The sequence below is a fragment of the Echiichthys vipera genome, assembly GCF_963691815.1.
Source record: "Echiichthys vipera genome assembly, chromosome: 11".
Lineage (NCBI taxonomy): Eukaryota > Metazoa > Chordata > Actinopteri > Perciformes > Trachinidae > Echiichthys > Echiichthys vipera.
In genome coordinates, this window is record NC_139836.1 from 26,505,186 (window position 1) to 26,524,933 (window position 19,748).

The 19,748-nt window shown below is 45.2% G+C and overlaps 1 protein-coding gene across 1 annotated transcript in view; it reads right to left on the reverse strand.

Moving 5' to 3' along the window:
* Positions 1-18,601, reverse strand: part of LOC310953440 (contactin-associated protein-like 4) — a gene marked incomplete at both ends in the record, with an annotated part of 92,068 nt that extends 73,467 nt beyond the window's left edge. The window contains one exon of the mRNA XM_083922478.1: positions 18,517-18,601. Within this exon, the coding sequence (XP_083778604.1) occupies positions 18,517-18,601 (85 nt within the window). The remainder of the gene's footprint in view (positions 1-18,516) is intronic.
* Positions 18,602-19,748: the final 1,147 nt, after the last annotated feature.

Here is a 19,748-nt window from a genome sequence, read left to right on the forward strand (position 1 = left end):
CATTTACGATTAAATCAAGCTGATGAGCATCTCCCTCCGCTTCAGTGACGACAGCGATCGGGAGATTTACAGGTTCAGAGCTCTTTAAGGGTCATTTAAGGGTCCTTTAAGGGTTCCCGTACATCGCTGCTCAGTGTGCATCGCTCACAGTGATGAAACCATTAATTCATGCATCTCTTGAATGCGGTAATCACACCGAGGCCTGCTTGTGCTTTCAAACATGAAATAAATAAATTAGCTGCTTTTTTTTTTTTTACAGACGTGCAAAACCTCAATCCACAGTTTGAGCAAGAAGAGCTAAGGTTGCCTTTTTCCCCCTTCTAATTAAATCTGTATATTTGTTCTAAGAACGTGAAGAAGCAATTGAGGTAATGAAACGGATGCCTTTCCCCTGCTACTGATGCACTCATTAAATTTTGGATGTAATTTCAGGATAAAATGGGAAAGAGAGCGAGAGAGTGCCATAAATAGTGCATGCAGTGTACATTTACATTATATTTTAGGTGTTTATCTGTGTTTTTAATCCACAGTGACATGAGTGGACCCTTCCTCCTGTGCTCAAAGAAAGATTTCCAGACATTGCAGTGATGTTGTCGAAATAACAGAAATAATAATACTCTTACAGATTATCATTATGACAGCTGTAGGGAATGAGTCCTTAGCCAGCCCCCCCCCCCCTTACCTCAGGATCTTGTTCACGAGTGAGGGGACGATGGAGCGTGAGTTTGGCTGGAGAATCGGAGCAGCGGGGGCGGAGCTGCAGTCGCTCTACCGCACCATTGTGACGAAAAGAGAGCTGAGGAAGGCAAAGCTCTGGATCTACCGGTCAATCTTGGTTCCTACCCTCACCTGTGGTCTTGGAAGCTGGGTCAGGACCCAAAGAACCAGGTCGCGGGTACAAGCAGCCGAAATGTGTTTCCTCAGGAGGGGGGCTGGAGTCTCCCTTAGAGAGAGGGGGAGAAGTTCAGCATCTGTGAGGAACTCGGAGTAGAGCCACTGCTCCTTTGCGTTGAAAGGAGCCAGTTGAGGTGGTTCAGGATCATCTAGTAAGGATGAACCCTGGGCGCCTCCCTAGGGAGGTGTTCCAGGCACGTCCAGCTGGGAGGAGGCCTCGGGGAAGACCCAGGACCAGGTGGAGAGATTAGATCTCCACACTGGCCTGGGAACGCCTCAGGATCCCCCAGTTAGAGCTGGTTAATGTGGCCCAGGAAAGGGAAGTTTGGGGTCCCCTGCTAAAGCTGCTGCCCCCGCGACCCGACCCCGGATAAGAGGCTGAAGATGAAATGAGAAAGGGAACAGTGTTGTGTTTGGCCTGAGCTGTGAGTGCTAAATATTTTATTAAGAATTGATAAAAGGGTCAAAGATTTCTGCGCCAGTTTGCATGAGGATTCACAGTTTGATGACGAAGGAATGGGGGACAAGAATTTGACTTATTGTCAAGTCATTTTTATTTATATAGCGTCTTATCATAACAGAAGTTATCTCAAGACACTTTTAATACAGAGCAAGTGTAGGACACTATAATTTACAGATACCCAACATTTCTCGTATGAGCATCGGGGGCGTGACTTTGTGTGATTTGTGGAGCTGCACTACATCAGACCGGTCTTCTGTTTACTGCTCTGACCTGTCTGACATCCTCCCAGCATGCCTCTGTCGCTGGAGCAAAGGAGCCTGTCTGTCAAACAGCTACTGAGCTGTGAGGATCAGCACATCCTCAGCCTGGAGGCTGAAAAAACAATGTGTGCAGCCCTTCATCCGACAGTCATAGACACACACCTGGTGCCCTGGTGGTTTTTTGTTTTTTCTGTCAGTAGCTCAATATAGCCTGCTGTTTGTGTAAAATATACAGCACACCATCCAGGGTGTGGACACTCACAATGCAGGCTAATCCACTGCAGAAGCACCGCATTAACTTTTGTTAATGTTAAAGCATTTCTTACCTCTCTGGCATTCTTACACTTTTCTTTAGTTATCTTAAAATGCTCCTAATACGCGTATGGCACAATACAATGTAAAAGGAATCCACCAGGTGTTGAAGCTCATCAATATTCATTTTTCTCATATTGCTGCTAAAAGTCTGACAAATCATTTATTCGGTCTGAATAAAATGATTAGCCGAGCTTCCTGCCTGTCATCGTCGCTCTGTTGCACATGCTGCGTTCAAATGTCATGGGAAGTCCGAAGTTTCAAGGGTAGGTAGATCTCCCTCGAATTCAATAGCAGTAGCTTCCACTTCGACAGTCATTCCAGTGCACCTTGTCTAGTCCGAGGTCCGAAACTTCCCATGGCACTGGAACGCAGCACTTCTCCTGACACGTTGCTGTTGCCGTGCATGACACACTCCTGACACAGTATTTGTTAGAGGTATTACATTATATTGTCTAGATGTCTGTGCTCTTATGGGAACAACCTGCATACACAAGATTCTCCTTGCTTGCAAAAAAAAACTGTTGAGCCGAAACTTGAATATTTAACTGAAGATGATTTGCAGCAAAAATAAAAAAGCTGACAACAATCAGAGACCACCCAGACGAACCAGCCCGTTCTCATTGCCAGGGCGTCAAATATCATCGTTTCGTCTCAACCAGCGGTGATATTAGACACAAGAGCGTCAAACTCCACGTCAGGAGGCAGGTTGTGATGGTAAATGGCGTTTCACCCAGGACACCCAGGACACCCATGGAAGAGCACCGGACTCTGAAGCGGATTTGACACGGTGGCAGTCACGTGATGCCATTGAGCCCCAAAAGACTTTTCCCCATTAACTTACATGAAGAAAGAGACGTCTGGAAATCAGTGGATACACTTTTTTTTTCGAGCATCACGACCTTCTGTCCAAGAACCTTTCAAAAGTCCAGAAGAGCTGCACGATTAAACGATTTAAACCCCATTCAAGTTAGCCGGAGCGCTAAACAGGAGGAGCAAGCCACAACCTTTTTACTAATCCTAACCAACTCGTTTCGATGCCTAAATTTAACCATCGCAGTCCACATCCAGTGTCATATTTGGTAAGATATCATACGAATGTCTGTGCATAACCTTCCTCAAGAGATCATGCCAACCTGTTGATGAGAATATGTTGCTTATCCAATCACTGACCAAGTGGTTTTGTTGCCTAAACCTAACCACGCAGGTTTGTTTAAATCCACAGCATTAACCACATGTTCCTTGTGTTTAAAACAGCAAATGTAGCGGAGTGTCCGAGAGCATTGACAAGAGCTGCCAAAGGGGCGGGACAAAACCACCGCATGTGACTAGTTTGGACCATAGACTGTTTTAAAAAATGGACGTAGCCTCTCCGTCGAGGTCCGTTCTCTCAACTTGATCCAATCGTCCTCGCCTACGGGAGTCTCCAGCTTGTCAGACCTTGACTCCGCCTCATTTCCTCTGACCAACAAAGGGCATGTATGTGACGTCGAGGGGAGGGGGATACGTCCATCTGGCTGACGTTTACCTCCGAGGAGAAGTGAGGGCCAGAGGGTAGCTGTCACTCAAGAGACCACGCCCCTAATTATTCATAAACTTTAACCTCTAATAAAAAAATTAAACCCCTCAGTGTTGTCATGGAGATATGACCTAAACATACAGATCATACTGTTCTTTTGTCCCAGGCCTTAAACAGGTTTAATGATGCTGTGAAAACGGCCTGTTTAACATGGGGGTCAATGAGAAACTGCTCTGTTATGAAACCTGCCCCTAGTGGACACTCAGAGAACTGCAGTTTTTGACACTTCCTGATTGGATTAACCAGGAGGTTGCTGTGGTGGGGGCTCGGTTGGGACGAGGACGTGTTGGAGACACCGAGCTTTATGTCCTTCTTGAAATGTGCCTCACAGATGAAAAGTCCACTGGGCTTTTGTCCAGAGCTGAAAGTGTTTGTACTCTCCCCACTGGTGGGAGGGCCTGACCCCCTCTGTATGGTGGAGAATGTTAAAGGCTGTAAAAAGTGTTTGCGCTCCATGCAGGGAAATTGTAAGCAACAGCAAAGTTTGCCGTCTGTCCTGTGCTGCTCTTGTGTCCACTGACGCGTGTCCTAAGTGTACTCGCGTACTCACCCGCATCTAATTCAGGACAAGGGCACTGGAGAACATAAGACAAGTAGGGAGGGGTTATTCTGTTCGAGCGCTTCACTTGTTTATAGATTCACCAAGTTTGCGGCGGCGTGTCAAGAGTGCTCCATCAGAATTTCCACCACTTCTCCTCCTCTTCTTCTCGAGCAGCGTTTAAACTTTTCTTCAAACCATTTTACTTTCCTCGCAGCCGCTTCAGAAACACTTCTTCCTGCTGTTTTCTGACGCCAGCACATATGCTTTACAGATTATTCTACTCTTTTGATTATGAAAAAAAAAAGGGGGTATACTCTGCTGCAGATGCTTTTTTACTCTGAATTTGCCAGGTTTAACTTTCATCTCCTCTACAGACAGAAAACCGAACCTCCCACAGCTGCAGTGTTGGGAAGGTTAGAGGATCTGGCTCATGAAGTGAGAGACTCTAATCGCTGACCTGTCGGGGAGGAACCCTACTGACTCTCTGCCCTTGAACCAGTTATTTCAAGAGTGTTGTGTGAATAAAAATCATCAGTGCATTGGTAGACAAGCCTTTTGTTAGTCACTGTTCAATACTCATTATCTAAAAACCTTTAAACACTCATTAAAACACTGAATCCAACAGCGTGTCGTCAAAACAGCTGATAGCTACCAGTTAATAATGTGAAGAAGAGCATTCGTTTTTGTCACAGCAGGTGTCTTTCACATTTCATACACATTTTACTTTTTGACATTTGTGCAAGGAAAGGAAAACGTCTCCAGGCTCTTCCATTAAGTCACATCACAGGAAGAGAGTATGTTCACCCCATCAGTAAGAAAGACGCCCACATGGGTGCAGATCCTTGGGGAACGCAGGGGACATTCACTCATTTGGAGTGGGGGGGGGGGGGGGGGGCTGGAGCCGAACCCAGCTGACATCGGGCATGAAGCAGGGTACATCCTGGACAGGACGCCAGTCTATTGCAGGGCACATAGAGACGAACAGAGACAGACAACCATTCACACCTACGGGTGACTTAGACAGAAATATGACACTTGATTAGTATTTCCCAAAGCAAGTCGCACATCCGTTTGTACCGGGTCACAATCAGCAGTTAAATGCATCACAATGCGTGCACACTGATCTGTTCAGTTGCTGTGTGCAGGGTTGTGTGTGACCTCCGTGACTCTTGATTGTGTAAATTCATGATGTATTTTTCTGCGATAGACTGGCGTCCTGACATCGGGCGTGAGGCGGGGTCCACCCTGGACAGGAAGCCAGTCTATCACAGGACACATAGAGCCAAACAGAGACAGACAACCATTCACACCTACGGGTGATTTAGAGTCATCAATGAACCGAACACCTGCACGTCTTTGGACTATGGGAGGAAACCGGAGAACCCGGAGAAAACCCACGCAGACACGGGGACAACATGCAAACTCCACACAGAAGGGCCCCAGCCAGGATTCGAACCAGGAACCCTCTCGCTGTGAGGAGAAAGTGCCAACCACCAGACCACCGTGTCACCCATTTATTTAGTCATTTGTATGTTACATATTATTTTTTATTTCATATTTATTACTGCAGAAATGACATCTGGAGCAAAGAATAAAATCAGATATAAGTAGTTTAAGAGCACTAAAATCCTCGTAAGGGTCCTAAAACACAAGACTGAAGAACTTAACCGTTGCAGTGACCTACAGTTTCACACCATTACAAAGAGAAAGATAGATACTGTTGAGCATCATTATTATTCTGCCAAGTAAGGGAACGTTTGTTTTGTTGCATTTCACAACGGGGCCCTGATTGAGCTAATGGTGAATGTCTCCATGTGAATAGACGTTAACGGCCTTCTGAACCCACAGGTGCAGCCGCTCTCATCTAAGCGTCTCTGAGGCTGATAACAGCCATTCAGTGGAGGGGGAGAACTTCACAAACGGGTTCTAAATAGTGTATAATCATGCAATATTCAAGCTTTGTGCTCTGATTTCTTTGAGCTCAGCATACCATTGTGTAACTATGCAAAGCTTTGCTTATGCAACACTTCCCTCTGTGAAGCAGCAAGGAATTCACATGGATGCAATGAAAGGTTCTCTGAAAATAGTTATAAAGTGCAGTTCATGTTTTGAGGTCGTGTTATAGAATATACAGGTTTTTGGGAAGAAAAAAGTTCCTCTTCAGCACATTTAACTCGTACTAAATCAGGTTCTACTGTACAACTCAAGGAGTACGCTTTGTCATCATTGTTCGACAGACAGACAGATCTATTTCTCAATATTGCGGTATGAGAGGCGAACCTTCGATGCTTAATCACCTCAGCGAGTGCATTTGCAGCCTTACCTGTCGGCGCTCTGACAGGTTTTATGATCGTTACCAACAATCCTCTGGTGTTTTCTCCTTAGTATGCATGATGCAGAGAAGGATGAGAACCACAGCAAGACACAATTAAAGCGACACAATGTAAGAAAATACGCCAACAATCAGAATATACAGCTCGACGGGGAGCGCCCACTTTTTAAAGTGATTTTCCCCCGTTCATTTGTTCCCACGGACGTTTCTGAAAATCCTTATACAAAGAGCTACGAGATGAATCGCAACCATCAGACTTTTTATTCAGTGCAAAAACTATTTTGGATAACGGAAGAAAACAAAAAAGTACAAGGCCGTGTTGCCTCCATGAACGACTGTAGAGTCACTAGCCAACCTTTCTATGATCACAGCCACATCCACCAGAGATGCTGTAATTTTACTGAGGATTGTGGGTAATGTAGTACTTCTCAATGAGATCGTGAATAAAACATGTTTTCCTTAAAACAAGGTTGATATCACACGGACTTGAGGCTTCTACGGGAACATAAAACGCGGTAAGTTAACATAGGGGTGGGCGATATGACCATATAAGACGGTGAAGGAGTTGTTGATGATCTGCTAAAGCAGAGAGATCGTAGTATCGTCTTTAGGGCATGTTCTATCCTCTGCTGTTCTATGCTTTGCACAGACGCAAATGTTTTCTCTGGGACAACACACTTTAGTCCGTCTCATGTCCGTCTTGAAGACACGACTATCAACCAATCATAGTGAACTACAGGTAGTGGCGAGGAGTTTGATTCAGAGAGAAGCGGGAAGTCATGGCTAAAACTGTAAACAGGGTTATACTGTGTCCTAACAGCACACGAGCATCGGACAGTGTTTGTCCCCACCCCCTCCTAAATGTTTATACTTCTCTTTTAGGACTGTAGAGAAATAAAGACTCAATGTAAAAAACTGATTGTGATCATGATTTTACTGTAAAACAATTATGATGATATTTTGCCATATCGTTCACCCCTAAGTTTACATTTGATGCTTAAGACGTTACAGCTAATGATCAAATACCTGATGTATTTCCACGTCCACACAGCAGGACCTGTAGGTTTGTCATTTTATCCCTGCCGGCTGCAGGCCTGCTGTTCTGTAACTGACCCTTACCTGGAGCAAAACAGATATAATGTGAGGAGGGAGAAGGTGTCAGAAATAAACCGGCGCTGTTCTCACCTCACTCCGGGCTTTATCTCATTAACTGAATCATTAAATCGCTCGCCAGATACATCTTAAAGTCTTGGCTCCGACTCAGCAATGTCCCGCGGTGTTCAATGTCAGCTACAGACTCTTATACCAATAACATGTCGTCTGCACCCACATCCACCAAGACACTGCATCTAATCTAATTATCCCTCGTGGCAGCCTGAAGTGGAAGAGGGAGCAGATGGCGATTTACAGTCTAAAGGAATACGTTGACAGCTCCAGTTTGTAGAGGTTTTGTTATATTAGGCCCAGGAAGTAGATCCAGGCAGCAATAATAGATTAGATGTCTGCGAAACTCTAGATGTGCCGTATGAGCTCTGTTAGTCTGCGGTAACAAATGTAAAGTGACAGTATCTCGCAGGAAAACGCTCGGAGGGATTATGTCCATCAACCCTAGATCACTGACGTTACAATAAGTAACACGATCGCTAACGTTGGGTATATTTTGGATGTGCGTGTTCCTGCTGTTGCTGCTGTATTAACTGCCATAACATGTGGGTCATGTTCACATTACTATAGATATTGTTATAGTTACTGTTACTCGCTGGCTGCTTGCATCTCTGGAAGTGTGTCAGTCTCTCTGTCTTTTGTCTGTCTTTGTTTTTCTCTCTCTCTCTCTCTCCTTTTCTTCCTCTCTCCGGTGAAGACAGATGTGCGTCCTCCACAGAGCTGGGTCTGTCTGACGTTCCTGTCTGTTATAGTGAAGGTTTTCGTTGCCACTGTTATCTACAGGGGAATTGTTGGGTCTATGCCTACTCTGTATAGTGTCCTGAGATAACTTTTGTTATGATTTGGCACTATAAATAAAGTTGAATTGAATTTTCCCGACAATATATCTTCTCATCAAAATATATTAACGTATGATACATTAATATACATAACAATTCATGGCAAATTGAAGTACCCCACTTTCATTTTCCCACGGTCTCATAAAATGTAAAATCGGTATCGTTGGGGGTCAAAATAAAAAGGCTCTAAGAAAAGTGGAAAATACTGGATTTTTTTAACAAAAACGTCATAAAAACAACAATAATGGAGCTGGGAACTTGTCCTTCGCTCCAGGCATCCCTGGGACATGTTAGCCTTGTTTGGTAAAGGAATAAAGTTTTTCTGCATCACATGTTCTCCCCGTGTCTGCGTGGGTTTTCTCCGGGTTCTCCGGTTTCCTCCCACAGTCCAAAGACGTGCAGGTGTTCGGTTCATTGATGACTCTAAATCACCCGTAGGTGTGAATGGTTGTCTGTCTCTGTTCGTCTCTATGTGGCCTGTGATAGACTGGCGTCCTGTCCAGGGTGGACCCCGCCTCACGCCCCATGTCAGCTGGGATCGGCTCCAGCAACCCCGCGACCCCGACAGGGACAAGAGGTTGAAGATGAATGAATGAATGACTTAGAATGGAGAAAAATATTTTACCCTCCATCACTAACGATGGGTGAAACTCAGCCGAACACGAGTGTGATGAAAAAAACAGCGATTGAAACAGGGAAACACGGCGCCCATCAGTAACGTCAGTGAGCAGACCGGAGCTACAGAAGGAGTAACGTGACTCAGACAGCGGCAGCACCATGACAATCACATGACAACAATCGTGCGGGTAAATATCACCCAACGTTTGTGTAAATAAAAAGTAAGAAGAAGAAGAAGAATTCCTTTATTAATCCCTGTTATTATTATTATTCATGTCACACACACACAGGCCCGAAATACACACCCATGCACAAACAGGACCTATATACATGCAACTAATATAGAGATGTCAGAGTGAGGGGGCTGCCAATGGATGGGCGCCCCGAGCAGTTGGGGGTTTGGTGCCTTGCTCAACAGCACCTCAGAAGTGCCCAGGAGACGAACTGGCACCTCTCCAGCGACCAGTCCATGCCACACTCCATTCATGGTCTACTCAAACCGGCGCCCCTACGGTTTCCAGGTGAGTCACCTATGGACTGAGCTTCTGCCAGTGGTGGGGTTGTCTATGGCCCCCTCCCTCTCCACCCCCTTGCTCCCATCACCAATTCCTAACCTGGTCTTAATTTGATCTCAACAACACACCTTCAACAGCGCTGTTACTCTGCTCACTTCTGCACCAACAGCCGGTTTTGCGTTAACTGACGGAGCCGCGTGACCTTAGCGGAGTCCGACAGCATCGTGGACCAACTCCAAGTCCTCTGATGTGATGACAGGGTCGTGTGATGGATGAGTGTGTGTTCACGGAGCCGGAGCTCCAGCAGGACCGGCCTTCAACAAATATCAGTGGTCACAAACTCAGACGGATGGATGCGGTCTCACTTTTATCACTTAACTACTCGTCCCTGGGTTCATAAATCTGGATTCCCGCTGCCATAATGTAGCCTTGACTTCCTCTGATCGCATTCATGGCTCTTCTCTGAACACACATTTTCATGAATGGCACTAAAGAGGAAATATGAGAGGGGGCTTCTGCTCTCACGTTTTTCATCTCCGCCGTCACAAACTCCTGCGCCTCATGAATCATCAAGGACAGCGCAGGAAAATGAACAGTCCACTAATTACATTCCCGTCAACACTTCCAGTTCAAATGCTGATATTCTGTTTGACATTGGCGGCAAAGAGACATTTTCCTCCCGATCCTTTCAAAGAATGCTTAGTACGATATAATCTCATCCTTCTTATTGACGTTACAATAAAGTCACTGACTGTGATCGACCCTGAAGAGAAATGCAGCGGGGAGCAACATCCCGTTTATAACAACCCACTGATGTCTCCATCTCCTTTCCATCTCTTAATCATCGCACAATGCAGGAAACGTTTCAAAGCACAAATTCTGAGATGACATTACGTCATGGATGGATTACTAAACAGGTCTATCGGACCCAGGCCCAGGGGCCCTTAAAGTCAGGGGCCCTGACTCATAAAATGTGGCTAAAAAACACAAAATGATCACAAAATGATGCTTAATGACAAAAAGTATACACAAAATGATGCCAAAAAAAATGACTACTAGGATACAAAACACCCACATAGACGCAAAAAACACCACAAAAAGATGCAAAACGACTAAAAATAGATGCAAAACCACCACAAAAAGATACAAAAACCACCACAAAAAGATGCAAAATGTCTTAAATAAATGTAAACCAACACAAAAAGATGCAAAATGACTAAAAAAAGATGCAAAACAACTAAAAATAGATGCAAAACCACCACAAAAAGATACAAAAACCACCACAAAAAGATGCAAAATGTCTTAAATAAATGTAAACCAACACAAAAAGATGCAAAATGACTAAAAATAGATGCAAAACGACTAAAAATAGATGCAAAAACCACCACAAAAAGATGCAAAACCACCACAAAAAGGGTTAAGGGTATATTCGGGTTAAGGCATTACCCTGGTTTCGCGAGCCCTATGAAAACACTTTACCCCGGTTAAAGTTCTCACACCGTGTAGAACAGACCTAGATATCTCCTTTAGTAACCCGAGTACTCGTGCACGTATACGCCTTAACTGGGGTCAGATAGGGTAACCGGAATTTTGGGGTCCCCTGCTGGAGATGCTGCCCCCGCGACCCGACCCCGGATAAGCGGTTAAGGATGAGATGAGATTGGGCTAACCACTAAATAGCCCAAAATCTGCCATGGTGCTTTTTAAGTTACTTTATCAATCGTTTTACATGCCTAAAACATTATCCATAATCTCAACGTTTGTGTTTCCGTCCCGTGTGCCGCTGTGATTGAAGTAACAGTTTTCATATAATCACTGTTCACAAAATCAAAGGCACATTATTGTTGGTCCTGGTGAAACTCCTTCAGCAGCCGACAGCACGACAATGTGTTTATGATGGGCAGCAAAAACATGACTGTGCCTTTCTACCTTTAGGGGACAAAGCGCTTTACAATTTGCCTCCTATTCACCCATTCGCTCGAGGACGGTGATGCAAGGTGCTGCAAGGAGGCTTCGACATGCAGACAGGAGAAGCCGGGATTGAACCGCAAACCCTGTGACTAAAGAGCGACCCACGCTCTCTCCTGAGCCGCAGACGCCCCAGTAAACAATACTTCTAACCATTCATTTGATGCCATATCATTTAGCCTCTTGCTGGATAACCAAACACACCAGAACCCAAAGTTCGGTCAACAGTTCCCTCCTCTAAACATCTTTGAGGTAAACCAGCAGACGTGGGGAACACTTCCTCTGTGTGGGTGCAGCCCCACCCTACACATCAGCTTTAACTCGAGACTCTCTCTCCTGGGAGACGGGTGACTGTGAGTGGTGAGTCATTCGTTATCTGAACACAACATGTGCACACACACACACACACACACACACACACACACAGCGGCGTTGCTTAGCATTCTCTCCATACCTTTCATCGTGTTCACATGCCCCTTATCTCAGGATGCACACACACTCACAAAAACACACACAAACTGGAGCACACAGACACACAGGAGTACAGAAGTATTATCTCTCATTAGGCTGCGGTTAGGACACACACTCCACTGACTCCAAATCAGCTGAGAGATGAGATACAAATCCCACGGTGGACTCATGCAACCACACCGGAGGGTCGGACCCTTTTCAGTGTCTAAAGTCGTGTGTGACTCGGCCGATATTAGCCGTTATCACTACTATATGAGGGAGTACGGTTGGCTCAGTAGGCCATCCTGTTGGGGTCATGGGTGGATCAGACGCACAGAGGACGTTCACCAGAAGGAGCTGCGTTGGCGTTCCTTTTGGGCCAAAAGACAACATGACTTTCTTACAAAACGTTCTCTGGTGTTTCACCCAATCCACACTCTTCTCCTAAACTTAACCACATAGTTTTGTTGCCTGAACCTCAACAAGTAAAGTTTTGTTTGGAATTCACAAAGCTAAAAAGTGACGCCAAGGGGTCCCAACCAAGATAAAGGTGAGTGTTATCGTGCATGGCTCCTTCTAACCTGTGTCTATGAGGCTGATAACAGCCCATGATTACGCCCATTCACTGGAGTGATAACATTCACAACAGGTGAACAGGAGCAGCAGCCTGGAAGTGCACTTCATCAGGAGCACTCTCTGAATGTCAGCACTTCTTATTGCTGAGCATGTTGAGTGAGCATTGTGCAGAGCATTGGAGCACATGTTGTCCTTTCAACTGGACCCACGTCATTTGTTTGGGGGCGATTTTGCAAATGACCACAAGTATACACACAAAACTATACAATATGACCAAAAAAATGACTACTAGCATACAAAACAACCGCATAGACTACAAAACACCACAAAAAGATGCAAAAACAGCTCAAAAAGATGCAAAATGTCTAAAATAAATGCAAAACCAACACAAAAAGATGCAAAATGTCTAAGATAAATGCAAAACTAACACAAAAAGATGCAAAATGACTAAAAATAGCTGCAGAACCACCAGAAAAGGATGAAAATGATTAAAAATAGATGCAAAACCACCATAAGAAGATATAAAAAGATGCAAAAACACCACAAAAAGATGCAAAATGTCTAAAATAGATGCAAAACCACCACAAAAAGATGCAAAAGATGCAAAAACACCACAAAAAGATGAAAAATGACTAAAATAGATGCAAAACCACCACAAAAAGATGCAAAAAGATGCAAATACACCACAAAAAGATGCAAAATGACTAAAAATAGATGCAAAACCACCACAAAAAGATGCAAAAACCACCACAAAAAGATGCAAAACCACCACAAAAAGATGCAAAACGACTAAAAATAGATGCAAAACCACCACAAAAAGATGTAAAATGACTAAAAATAGATGCAAAACCACCACAAAAAGATGCAAAACCCACCACAAAAAGATGCAAAACCACCACAAAAAGATGCAAAACGACTAAAAATAGATGCAAAACCACCACAAAAAGATGCAAAACGACTAAAAATAGATGCAAAACCACCACAAAAAGATGCAAAACGACTAAAAATAGATGCAAAACAATCACAAAGAGATAAAAAACAACTAAAAATGGACCTAAAATGCCCACAAAGAGAAACAAAACTACTACAAAACGACTAAAAGTTGACTCTCTGGGCTGAATTTGGGTGTCTTGAGTTAGGTGCCAGATGAATTTAGACGTCTATCTAAAGTCTGATTAGCAGTTCGGTCTAAAACAAAGTCCCTGGATTGATCAAGTCTAGTCTGCAGCAGGCTGACTTATGTGCCTCTACGAGTGGAGGCTACATTCAGCCAGGTTAAATAAAAAAATAAAGAAATCACAGCTTAATCTGTCATCTAGGTTTTGTGGAACAGCCCCCAGGCGTCTTATTCAGGGTATCTGAAACAGTGTGTACATGCTTCAAGTCATAAAACAGGTTATTCGTGTCCACATGAATATAATATTTTGTCTAGAAACACGACAGCAGGTCTATTGTTCGTTACATTAGTCGGTCCTGGTGTCATGCATTCATCGGTTCAGTTGTTCGGCAGGTCCCTCGTCCCATCCTCCTCCACACTTTCAGAACCTTTTTGTTTTACGCTGTAAATAAAACGCGTTTGTTTTCATTCCACTCTGTCTCCTTCAGACTATTGATTGTTGTGTTATTGTCTCAGTTTCCCTCCCACTCTTCAGAAACATTCATAAGGATTTTACAGTGAGTGGTTCACCTCCACAGATGTGTGCACGTACAGTAAACACCTCCTCCCTCCACCCGCTGCGCTCAGCTTCGGCTCCGTGCAGCTTTCATCCTTTTGAGATTCAAGAGTTCAGCTTTTCATACCCGGCCGTATTTGAATGGAATAAACTTCAAGTGTCCCCGAAACTCAGTGAAGCAGCGAGAAATTTCAAGCACGCTTTGGATAAATACGTTTCTCAGTATTAGGATCTAAAACAAAATGAGCAGTTTGAGGCCATTTATATGATTAAATTGATTGTATTTGCTTCCTCGTGTAATTCGATCCTCAACAGTTTGTGAGAACGGCAGCAGAAGCAGCATATTGTGTTTATTTTATGATTGTTAAATGAAACAATCTTCATTAAAGTACATTTTTTTATGCATTTCTTCTTTTCTGAGCTTGGTGATTTCAGACAACTCCCATTACTAAAGCTCGTCTACGCGCACAGGGGCTGACTGAGCTGCTGCGTCGGTGCATCGGAAGACAAATTACACTTTTTATGCAACAAGAATTGAAATATCAACACAAGCTGTCATGCATTTAACTTTGTGACCTTCCCAGAATCATAATGTAGGAGTGAACATGACTGAAATATTGAAAAAGGACAAATGCAGTTGGGACAATGATGCAACGTCGTTCTGCCGTCGCTGATCATTTAGAAACGGAGACTTAACTCCTGAACCGTGACACTCAGTTCAATGATGTATTGCTAGGCGACGTATGTCTGCAGGAAAGCGTTTCGATAAATGAGTCGCAGTAACCGTTTGGACTTCAGATGGAAGTGAAAGGTTACAGACATTCCCATCCGCATCCAATTAGCTTCTTACCTCTCTCCAGCTCTCCGTCTGTTGCACAGAAACATTTTCTAAAGGTAGAAGGTAGAGTCTATGTAGATTTGTGTTTCGCAGTAACAAGAGTAGATTGTTGTTGTTGAAAGTTCTGGCTTGAAACGCAAATCTTCCACTTTTTGAGACTCCAGGATGCTCCACTTCAATCTTGGTTCCTACCCTCACCTGTGGTCATGAAAGCTGGGTCATGACCCAAAGAACCAGGTCGTGGGTACAAGCGGCCGAAATGTGTTTCCTCAGGAGGGGGGCTGGAGTCTCCCTTAGAGAGAGGGGGAGAAGTTCAGCATCTGTGAGGAACTCGGAGTAGAGCCGCTGCTCCTTTGCGTTGAAAGGAGCCAGTTGAGGTGGTTCAGGATCATCTGGTAAGGATGAACCCTGGGCGCCTCCCTAGGGAGGTGTTCCAGGCACGGCCAGCTGGGAGGAGGCCTCGGGGAAGACCCAGGACCAGGTGGAGAGATTATATCTCCACACTGGCCTGGGAACGCCTCAGGATCCCCCAGTTAGAGCTGGTTAATGTGGCCCAGGAAAGGGAAGTTTGGGGTCCCCTGCTAAAGCTGCTGCCCCCGAGACCCGACCCCGGATAAGAGGCTGAAGATGAGATGAGGATGCTCCACTGCCTCTCTCTCCTTCACCTGCATTATTAATGTTAAATGACTTTGCTTTCTGATGAATTGCTTTCTCTTCAATTTTTTCTGCTGAATGTCTCAGAACCCATCAGCTTTCTGCCTGACGACAATTTAGTGTGTGGACCGTGTTTTAGAGACCTTGTCCTATGTGGACCCTGTTTTAGAGACCTTGGTCTATGTGGACCCTGTTTTAGAGACCTTGGCCTGTGTGGACCCTGTTTTAGAGACCTTGGCCTGTGTGGACCCTGTTTTAGAGACCTTGGCCTGTGTGGACCCTGTTTTAGAGACCTTAGCCTATGTGGACCCTGTTTTAGAGACCTTGGCCTATGTGGACCCTGTTTTAGAGACCTTGGCCTATGTGGACCCTGTTTTAGAGACCTTGGCCTGTGTTGACCCTGTGTTAGAGACCTTGGCCTGGGTGGACCCTGTGTTAGAGACCTTGTGATGAGAGAAGTTCAGAGGGGGATTGTAATGTCTAAGGCGTGTTTTTGTTTGGTCTAAAGACGTCACCAAACCAATGATAAGGTCGTTCTGGCTCTTCCTCTAAAAGACTGGGCACGAGTTGGATCGGGGTCATTCCTGCTGGACTCTTGGAAGAGTGAGGAGGCACGGGTAAACGTATTTTTGTCTGCGGAGGAAAATACTTTGTCAAAATAAACCACGGAGAAAAAGCTGATCCAGTTTGTTGATCTTTATTGAAGAAATCCATTTCCACGACACGACCCAAAGTCTTAGTTAGTTATATATAGTTTCGGAGCAGCATGAGACGTCTTTTGTTTTCGATGGAGGAAAAACGAAGCTGCTTGTGACAGTCATCGTGTCACAGGATGGCCCCCGTGCCCGCTGCTGCTGCTGCTGCTGCTGCTGCTGCTGCTGCTGCTGCTGCTGCTGCTGCTGCTGCTGCTGCTGCTGCTGCTGCTGCTGCTGCTGCTGCTGCTGCTGCCTCAGGGCTGAGCAGGGTCACCGCGCTGCTGCAGAAAACAAACATCTGCCCTACCTCGACCGTTTTCCCTCCTTTGTTCACGCTGACAAATGGCTGGAGCCAGACCTTGCCTGTGGCACCGGCTCAGCACGAACACAAAGTCAAGTAAGACGTGGGGAGAGGTCTGGGCATCAGAGATTATAGAGTGGATGATGAACCGCGTGTTTGCTCTTCAAGAAGGCTAAAAAGGGGTTTTTCAAGCCGTACTTTATCGATTTGTGCGAGACAGTCCACATTTTCTTTTCTTTTGGTTCTGATTTCTGACAGGCACTCCGCAAAGTCCAGACCATTTCCTTCAGGGCTATAAAAACAACTCTTTATCTCCTTTATTTTACTCTTTGAAAGCCTTTAATGTCAGCGTGTCTCTCTCCAGCAGCTGTTGTCTGTCGAGGGGAGTTTGAACCTGACGTGGTAATATGTACTATTCATCCGTCTGTCCCCGCTCCACCCACACTGAATCCCTTAGTGGTATTTGATTCCCTCAAATGTTTAATAAGTCGTATTTGCCCAGGCGTGTTGACTCAGGATGCATTCTAACACAGCGTCAGATAAACATTTACCCTCTGACACGTGCTTTATTAGACCGCGGTATTGTCACTCCTAATGCCGCTGTTTGGCACTCGCAAACAGCTCCCGCGCGAAGTGATCCCTCTGTTGACATTTCCATCAACACAGTGTATGATCGGGATGCCAAATGGACCATAAATTATGTTTTTGCAGTGGTTTTGGGGCGGCAGTAGCTCAGTCCATAGGTGACTTGGCTGGGAACCGTAGGGTCGCTGGTTCAAGTCCCTGTGTGGACCATGTATGGAGCGTGGACAGGTGGTTGGAGAGGTGCCAGTTCATCTCCTGGGCACTGCTGAGGTGCTGTTGAGCAAGGCACCGAACCCCAAACTGCTCAGTGCGCCGGTCACTGGCAGCCCCCTCGCTCTAACATCTCTCCTTAATTGCATGTATATTGGTCCTGTCTGTGCATGTGTGTGTGTAACATGATTAATTATAAGAGTGAAAAAATTCAATTTCCATGTTGTGGGATAAATAAAGTAATTCTTCTTCTTCTTTACTTGTCTCATAAACCGGTAACTGTGATTTTTTACGCACACAGCTCCAGCCACAAATCCTCTGTTAACTTTAATAAGCTGGGTTTAAAAACCGGAAAAGCAAAGAGATATTTATGTATTTTCTGTTTTACTGAATGAAAAGCAAACTTCCTAAGGGGCTTCTGACCCCCCCCCCCCCCCCCACAAGAGAATCTGATGAATCAGTGGTTTGGTCTAAACATTGCTTTTAACAGCAGAGGCAGGTGAACAGCATTTCTCCTCCTCGTGCTGCTAATTCTCTTCCCAACTGAATTCATTTTGATCCTCATCATCATCATCATCATCATCATCATCAAAACCTGCTTCACTCTCATGCAGCCACGCTTTCAAGTGCGGCCACAGACTCCTGCAGCTCCACTGGTGCAGGCGAGGCTCGGGCGCCTTGCTCATGGGCACCTGTTTAAAATGCTGAGTGAGTGAAAAAGTGTTTCTCATTCACCGTCCGCACCCGCACGCTTCCACTCCCACTGCCTCGCTGAAGAGCGGTGCATGGGAACTCGTGCATCCAACATGGAAATGAATCAGTGACGAGATATTTGCTGTGCACGTTGGAAAAACCCCAAAAAGACTAATCTGCATTAGTTAATTCCCAACGTGCACAACTTATACAAAGAGGGGAAATACCTGTATGATGTCTACACTTTGAGCAACACCTTCACATTTAAATGTAAACACACAGTGTTCAGCACTCAGCAGCAGAGCCACAACCTCACATATGATCTCTGTTATATCAAAAACATAAATCTCACTCACCTCCTTTCGTTGCCCCGTACGAGCTGAGAAGTATCAGGGTGACCTGCGTAATAATTCCCCAGACTTTTTTACTCCAGAGATCCATGGTGAAGTGGAAGGATGCTGCAGAAAAGCCCAGCGGGTGAAGGAGGGAGACAGTCTGCCTCTCCTCTCCTCTCCTCTCTTTACTCCACTCCTCCTCCTCCTCCTCCACGCTCTCACTTTCCAGATACCTGCTGAATTTTGCACTTCTGCGTCTGCAGTGCTCCCTAACATCCGCCTGGCTCTCTCTCTCTCCACGGCGATGACAGCAGAGGTAAGAGGCTACTTTCTGTGCGGCTGCACTCTGCAGAGTGAGGAGGGAAGGGAGGGGAGGGGAGGGGAGAGAGGGGGAGAGCTTTCACTAATATCACAGCTCCAGTGAAAGGTACTTCAGTCATTAAAGAGACTTGAAGACTCCGCGCTCTGCCAAAATCCCTCAGCAGAACACCCACCGCAGGCTACACCATTCTGCTCCGACAATGTTTGAGGAAGGAGTCGTCTCAGGTCCCATTAGGCTCCGGGCTGCTGCTCACAGTCTGTTTGTCATCGTGTAATGCAGCAGTTCAGGTCCGCTGGTCACAGAAGAAGATCCTCAGCGTGGTGATTCAGTCCCCTGCAAATCAATAGAAAGTTTCTCACTGAGAGGAGATAAAAGGAATTGAAATGACTGCTCAGAATCTAATTACAGGCTGCATCGGTTCATATTTTACCCCCTCCTGGGAAAGAAATCTTGTGAAATGGTCTAATTGTTCTTCCCCTTCAGGTAAAACTGAGATTAAAATCCACTTTTTAAGATCCAGACCAGGAAGCAGAATGAAACGCTGTTGTGACGATGAATACAATACAGGAAACATAAACAGGCTAAGACACGGTCACGGCGTGTGACAATCTGCAGTTAAAGGTGAGAAAACAAGTATTTCAATCTTCGAATAAACGTCCAAATAAATGGGAAATGAAAACATTCGCCAGGACATTTATTTCCCTGAGTCCTTGAATAATAACGTGTGACGATTGAAGGTTCTTCTGCACCTTGTTCCCAGTGGAAAGTGCCGTGTATTTAAAGAGTTTCTGCTGACATCCAGTGGTCTAACTTCTTGCTGCTGGGATGTAGACATAGGGCTGGAGGGTGTGGTTACAGGTGCAGCAGAGCGCACCTCTAAGAGGTCAAACAGACTCTCAGACCGTCCTTTTTACAGAAAAGCAAAAGCATC